The 7,500-nt window shown below is 46.3% G+C and overlaps 1 protein-coding gene across 3 annotated transcripts in view; it reads right to left on the reverse strand.

The window, feature by feature from the left end:
- Positions 1 to 7,500, reverse strand: part of LOC308168421 (peroxisomal acyl-coenzyme A oxidase 3-like) — a 35,576-nt gene that overhangs the window by 10,010 nt on the left and 18,066 nt on the right. For all 3 annotated transcript variants that reach the window (XM_080543001.1, XM_080543002.1, XM_080543003.1), the window contains 3 exons: positions 5,801 to 5,923; positions 5,265 to 5,378; positions 1,369 to 1,484 (listed from right to left, as the gene is read on the reverse strand). In XM_080543001.1, the coding sequence (XP_080399127.1) occupies positions 1,369 to 1,484; positions 5,265 to 5,378; positions 5,801 to 5,923 (353 nt within the window). The remainder of the gene's footprint in view (positions 1 to 1,368; positions 1,485 to 5,264; positions 5,379 to 5,800; positions 5,924 to 7,500) is intronic.

Below are 7,500 nucleotides of genomic sequence, written 5' to 3' on the forward strand. Positions count from 1 at the left end.
GACAAAGGAACCGATGTTCCAGAAGATATAGTAACAGTCACAATACAGGAGGACGTCATGGCCGACACATCCTGTGACTTTGACCTCACACGTGAACCCCAGCCCCTAGCCCCAGCCCCTAGTCTCCAGCCCGAGCCTGCAATGTCTGGGGCAACGACTCCTCTATGACAACAACCTAAAACAGAGGGTCTGAGCTATGTTAAGACTGGGAAAATACAGCTAGTACAGTCAGTGTGTGTAAGAATGTAAATACTGTATAGGCGGACGCCGGTCCACAAGCAAGTGCTGTGTATGTGTGTATGTGTGTGTGTGTATGTGTGTATGTGTGTACTGTATGTGTGTATGTCGTGAGCTTAGAATGATAAGGTTCCATCTCCGTCTAGGGTAGTTCAGAGATATTGAGCGTCAAAGTTTTTACATTCCATTATGTTTGGTGAGATGGAACCTTTGTATTTTATGAATTACTAACTCAAAAATGTCGACATTTTAAAAATAACACCACACAGGCATTAATAAACACCTAATGGATCAGATTATGTAAAAGAAAACTCAATTCTGACCAAAAATGGAGATAGAACCTTAGAATTATAACATCACGATGTGTGTGCAAAAGTATCTTACGTCCAGGAAAAGCCATATGACTCGTCATCAGACTCAACGTCGGCCAATGTCACATGTAATAACAGTAACATCACATCACAATTAAAATGCAGAACTTTCATTTGACCTGACAAAGATCCCGGTGGGAAACAGTGTCTGTTTGTGGACTCTGGCATGTGTGCGTGTGTGTGTGTGTGTGGGTGTGTGTGGGTCTGCTTACTGGAAGCCAAAACACTTTCATGTTGATAATCCATTGAAACTAATGAAGACTGACTGAAACCTGGTACTGTGATAACCCAGCTGTGACCACAGGAAACACGTTGGCTGAACAGACAAACGCTGCCCTAGGACAGAGCTCTGGAAACATAGGGTTAGAGAGAGAGGTGGACACACACACACACGCGCACGCGCACACGCACACACACACGCACACGCACACGCACACACACACACACACACACACACACACACCCACACCCACACCCACACACACACACAGCTCTGTTCATTCATTCAGGGGTAGGCCTATGTGTATGTGTGTGTGTGTGTGTGTGTGTGTGTGTGTGTGTGTGTGTGTGTGGGTGTGGGTGTGGGTGTGTGTGTGTGTGTGTGTGTGTGTGTGTGTGTGTGTGTGTGTGCGTGCGCGTGTGTGTGTGTGTGTGTGCGTGTGTATGTGTGCGTGTGTGTGTGTGTGTGTGTGTGTGTGTGTGCGTGTGTGTGTGTGTGTGCCTGTGTGCGTGTGTGTGCGTGTGTGTGTGTGTGTGTTACCTGGCTGTTGTTGCGAGCCTCAAAGTCAGCCCTGCCAGCAGCCTTCTCCTGGGCCAGCCTCCTCTGGCTCTCCCTCAGCAGGAAACACACCAGCCACCTGTAGGCAGCCAGCGGTACTGCGGTGGGAATGGGCCGACAGGACAGGAGAAACAGGTTACATAGGCTGCAGTGTTATATTAATAAACAGGCTACATAGGCTGCAGTGTTAAATATGGACTACAAACACTCGCTATAGGCCTCGTATGGACTACAAACACTCGCTTCACACATAAGGGAGTCAGATCAGATCATACCTCAAAGTCAGTGAGTGGCTGTCTGACTGACCCCACTCCTGACCATGATAAGACTGTGTTTTATTTGGCTGGTTTTACAAGGGAGGGGTGTGTGTGTGTGTGTATCTGTGCGCTCGCACGCGAGGTGGTGCAGGTGTGGTGGCGGGAACGGTTGTTTTCACAGCTTCCAGGGCCAAGGTACGCAGGAGAGGCGGTAATGTCACACACACCCGTAATGACAAACAGATGACTCTCCGATGCTTATGGGGGATATGAGGGTTAGGGTAAGTGCTATGCTTGTGTAGTTAGGAGACACGTTGTATGAGAAACGTTGTGAGCTATGAACGGTCAGATGATATATATGTTACGGTACATGTGGGGAAAACTAGGGTTAGGGTTAGGTGCTAGGGTGCTACGGTTAGGGTTAGGATTAGGGTTAGGGGTAGGATTAGGATTACGGTTAATTTTTAATTAATTAATTTTGCCATTTAGCAGACGCTTTTATCCAAAGCGACTTACAATTACGAATTACAGGGACATTCCCCCTGGAGTAACTGAGGGCTAAGTGCCTTACCCAAGGGCACACTAGTAGTGGTGTGGCTTCAGGCGGGATTTTGAACTCACAACCTTCCGATCACAAGTCCATCTCACTATCCACTAGTCCACCACTACCCCTCGGTTAGGGTTAGGGGTAGGGTTGGGGTTAGGGTTAAGGTTAGGGTTAGGGTTAGACATGCCAGCATGTACCAAGTCACCCTAGCACCTAACCCTAACCCTAGTTTTCCCACATGTACCGTAACATACAGTATATAATATTTGGGAAGAGCTCGGTTAACCAGTAAACATTACACATTGTATTTAGAGGGGCTCGTAAGAGAAGGATAAAAACAAAACCAGAGTGACTCGGGACACGACGTCACTCCCTGTTTTAGAATGTTATAGCTTTACCGTCCGTTGCCATGGCGACCGCATGGCCTCACTCACTACACTCTGCAGACCATCATCATAACAGGAAAGCTCTGACACATCATGTGCTAGCAATTAACCTAGTAACAACAACAACAACAACTTGTGAGCTTAGAATGATAAGGTTCTATCTCCGTTTAGAATGATAAGGTTCTATCTCCGTTTAGGGCAGTTCAGAGATATTGAGCGTCAAAGTTTTTACATTCCATTATGTTTTATGAGATGGAACCAGGGTTCGAGTTATGTGGGAGCCAATGGGAGCTGAGCTCCCATAGAGATGGTCTGAGACTCTCTGAGCTCCCATGAAGGCAGTAAAATCAAAAATCTGTGGGGGTCGCTAATAATACATTACCACAACTTTTATTTGATCAAAATGTCAATGTAATGAATATTATTTAATTTATATTATAAATATTGTAAAATAAACACGTTTTCCAAAAGAGCTACGCGCACCATTAATCTCCTGTGAATGACAGTAGGCCTTTGACTGCCTGCACTTCACCACCAAGACACCATGGGGCGCAGTAGAATATTGTGCAACAGCAAAAGGTTGATTAATCAGCTGTGCGGTAAACCGTTGGAACACACAGTGCACAGCTGATTAATCAATTAAACCAATAGAGTGAGACAGGATATGTTCATATACCAGTTGCCTTTCAGGAAGTAGTGAGATCGTGCACCTAGCCTATTATTGAGAAGCAAACATTCATTCATTAGCTATACAGGAGTATATACATACAGTAGCTACCATGCCGCCCAAAAAAAGGCAATTTTTTGACCCTCTCCCGTTCATCCAATCTTGGATAAAGAAAGAACATCGGACGTCAGCATCATGGGTTCCAGGACCGCGACCGCAGCCTACTGAAAACAGACCAAACAGGTCTATCTTGTCTCCGTAAAGGTAAGGTGGCTTTTACTTTTTACTAACCTAGTGTACATGTATTTTTCGCTCCTTCTGTATAGCAAAAATAACACAATTATTGGCCGAGATACATGTGTGACTATCGCTTTTATAGCTGTTGTTTCATGTGGGGCTGTTGATGTGGTGAAATGAGTAGCCTGCAGCTGTAGCGTCAGGATATGTTGGTATTTGAGGAGGAGGATGAGGATGAGGATGATGTTTCGGTACCGGTACCGTTTTTAAAGTATCGATTTGTCACCGGTATCGAATAAAACCCAAACTGTACCCAACCCTAACTATATGTTTACATGCCAACTAATTAGCTAATTCATTTCTGTCATTTAGAGCTGAGGGGAGCAACAGAGAGACGGACAACAGGACAGTAACAGAGAGACAACGGGAGAGGAGAGCAATAGAGACAGAACTGAATGCACTGAACTTTTTTTTTTATTCTTTGCATTATTAACACTGTTGTGTTATTGTGTTATTAAAGTGTTTAAGTGTTTTATGGTAAAGCATTATGAGTGGTGTGTGTGCAGGGTGCTCGTGAGTTGTATATTTTGGGGAGGGGGGAGGCTTGTGTAAGGGGGCGGGGGGTCCTCACACAAAGGAGTAGCCTAGGGCCACTGACCACCTTAATCCGCTACTGCCTATAGCTAATTAAAACTTGTAAGTCCCATCGCTGTGTGGGCATGATTCGCGCGTGCATGAGAACATTTCGCACTGTTATTTTGGAGACCCCCACAGAGATCAGCTTATAACTCGAACCCTGGATGGAACCTTTATATTTTATTAATTACTAACTCAAAAATGTCAAAAATGTTAAAATAACACCACACAGGCATTAATAAACACCTACTGGATCAGATTATGTAAAAAACTAAATTTTTACCAAAAATGGAGATAGAACCTTATAATTCTAACGTCACGAACTGTGTCTAACGCACCCTTGCACTCGAACGCAGATCTTCTAACTTCCTCCTCTACCTCCTCCACCCCTCGTTATGACACACACGTGGTCTGGTATTGTGGTGGCAGAGCGTGACCGAGACAAAATGTCCGCATCCCCCCCCGACGACACCCTGATTATTCATTTAAAATGAACCCAGGCTGCGGGCCTGACCACGTCTAGCAGGGTTGCTAGACGACAGGCCAGCTAAGTCACCGTCTGGGGGATGATGATGATGTCAATACACTGTGCAGATGTTTGGCACATGTGGGAGAGGGAGAGGGACACACGCCAGGGTTCACAGCCAAGCAGCCTGCTGGTCTCTCAGCCTGGTCAGCCTGTCTGTCTGCCTTTACCTTGGAAGGGCATTCATCCACACAGTCAAAACACTGCAGAGAAAGACCACTGCTGTGAGCGTGTGTGTGTGTGTGTGTGTGTGTGTGTGTGTGTGTGTGTGTGTGTGTGTGTGTGTGGTGTTCAATGTTTTTGCATTCTTTTGAAAGCTGTTGTGTTACAGCCCCTAGCCGACATGGAGCGCTGCTGTCTCTCTGTCTCTCTGAACGGAGCAGAGCTGATCGATTTCCAAACAGGCACTTCCAGGGGCAGCCTGCCCTGTGGTGCATGTGAGGGTCCGTGTGGTTGCCTAGCCTATTGTGGTTGTGTGGTTGCTTAATCCTTTTAGAACACCTGGAAGCACATCTCTACACAGAGTGTGTGTTTGCGTGCGTGTGTGTGTGTGTGTGTGTGTCGTACCTGCAGAGAGCATTGTGTGTGTATGTGTGTGTGTGTTTGTGTGTGTGTGTCGTACCTGCAGAGTCCATGCACTCTTCCATGGATGTTGCTGTGAATCTGGTCTCCAGGATGCTGTCGAGGTCGTCCAGGAAGTTGACAGACCCCAGCGGAGACTCGATCTTCACATTATCTACAAAACACCATCAGCACCTCAGACTCAGTAGAGCTCACCACCAACGTCATACAGGCGTACACCATGAAACAGATGAAACATTGAATTTGAACCAAAACATCTTATGTTGCTCCTATAGAAAATGGTCTTGTAGTAGTTGGCTGTGCTCCAAGAGTTCATTACATTTCAAGGCTAATAATGATGATGACTCCATAGGCGTTATCACAGGTTATCACAGGTTATTATCATAGGTGGTACATAGGTTGTACAGTGAAAGTTGACAGTTTAAGTCGCTTCTTTATAGGCTAGTTTTCCCAGACACGTAACCATGGTTATTCTAGGACTAGGCTTAACCCGTGTCTGGATGACGGCCCTCCAGGCTTAACCCGTGTCTGGAGGACAGCCCTCCAGGTCAAGGTTAGAGACTGTTAGAGACTGACCGTGGTGCTTGGCGTGCAGCCAGCTCAGCAGGTAGTTGCCAGTCTGCTGCAGCAGCACGTTGTTGTCTCCCTCGTATGTGCAGTTGGGGTCGTTGTCGTCCCGGAGATCCCCCAGGCGGTTCACTGAGGACAGGAGAGCAACATGGTTATCAACACTGAGAAGAATCATTTATACAACAGTTAGTTCCGACTAAGTCATTTGATTGGACAAGAGGCATTCCATGAGTGCCGATATACAGTATAACAGCATGTGTAGTGTGTAGTGTGTAGTGTGTAGTGTGTAGAGTAGTGTGTAGTGTGTAGTAGTGTAGTGTGTAGTGTGTAGTGTGTAGTGTGTAGTGTGTAGTGTGTAGGGTGTAGTGTGTAGTGTGTAGTGTGTAGTGTGTAGTGTAGTGTGTAGTGTGTAGTGTGTAGTGTGTAGTGTGTAGTGTGTAGGGTGTAGTGTGTAGTGTGTAGTAGTGTAGTGTGTAGTGTGTAGTGTGTAGTGTGTAGTGTGTAGTGTGACTCACTGGCCAGGTAGCCGTGTCCTCCGCAGGTGTAGTGTGTAGTGTGTAGTGTGTAGTGTGTAGGGTGTAGTGTGTAGTGTGTAGTGTGTAGTGTGTAGGGTGTAGTGTGTAGTGTGTAGTGTGTAGTGTGTAGTGTGTAGTGTGACTCACTGGCCAGGTAGCCGTGTCCTCCACAGGTGTAGTGTGTAGTGTGTAGTGTGTAGTGCGTAGTGTGTAGTGCTGCAGTGTAGTGTGTAGTGTGTAGTGTGTAGTGTGTAGTGTAGTGTGTAGTGTGTAGTGTGTAGTGTGTAGTGAGTAGTGTGTAGTAGTGTAGTGAGTAGTGTGTAGTGTGTAGTGTGTAGTGTGTAGTGTGTAGTGTGTAGTGTGACTCACTGGCCAGGTAGCCGTGTCCTCCACAGGTGTAGTGTGTAGTGTGTAGTGTGTAGTGTGTAGTGCGTAGTGCGTAGTGTGTAGTGCTGCAGTGTAGTGTGTAGTGTGTAGTGTGTAGTGTGTAGTGAGTAGTGTGTAGTAGTGTAGTGAGTAGTGTGTAGTGTGTAGTGTGTAGTGTGTAGTGTGTAGTGTGACTCACTGGCCAGGTAGCCATGCCCTCCGCAGGTGTAGTGTGTAGTATGTAGTGTGTAGTGTGTAGTAGTGTAGTGTGTAGTGTGTAGTGTGTAGTGTGTAGTGTGTAGTGTGTAGTAGTGTAGTGAGTAGTGTGTAGTGTGTAGTAGTGTAGTGAGTAGTGTGTAGTGTAGTGTGTAGTGTGTAGTGTGTAGTGTGTAGTGTGACTCACTGGCCAGGTAGCCGTGCCCTCCGCAGGTGTAGTGAGTAGTGTGTAGTGTGTAGTGTAGTGTAGTAGTGTAGTGTGTAGTGTGTAGTGTGACTCACTGGCCAGGTAGCCGTGCCCTCCGCAGGTGTAGTGTGTAGTGAGTAGCGTGTAGTGTGTAGTAGTGTAGTGAGTAGTGTGTAGTGTAGTGTAGTAGTGTAGTGTGTAGTGTGTAGTGTGTAGTAGTGTAGTGAGTAGTGTGTAGTGTAGTGTAGTGTGTAGTGAGTAGTGTGTAGTAGTGTAGTGAGTAGTGTGTAGTGTAGTGTAGTAGTGTAGTGTGTAGTGTGTAGTGTGACTCACTGGCCAGGTAGCCGTGTCCTCCGCAGGTGTAGTGTGTAGTAGTGTAGTGTGTAGTGTGTAGTGCGTAGTGAGTAGTGTGTAGTGTGTAG

The sequence above is a fragment of the Nansenia antarctica genome (assembly GCF_963989245.1).
Source record: "Nansenia antarctica genome assembly, chromosome: 12".
NCBI classification, from domain to species: Eukaryota; Metazoa; Chordata; class Actinopteri; order Argentiniformes; family Microstomatidae; genus Nansenia; species Nansenia antarctica.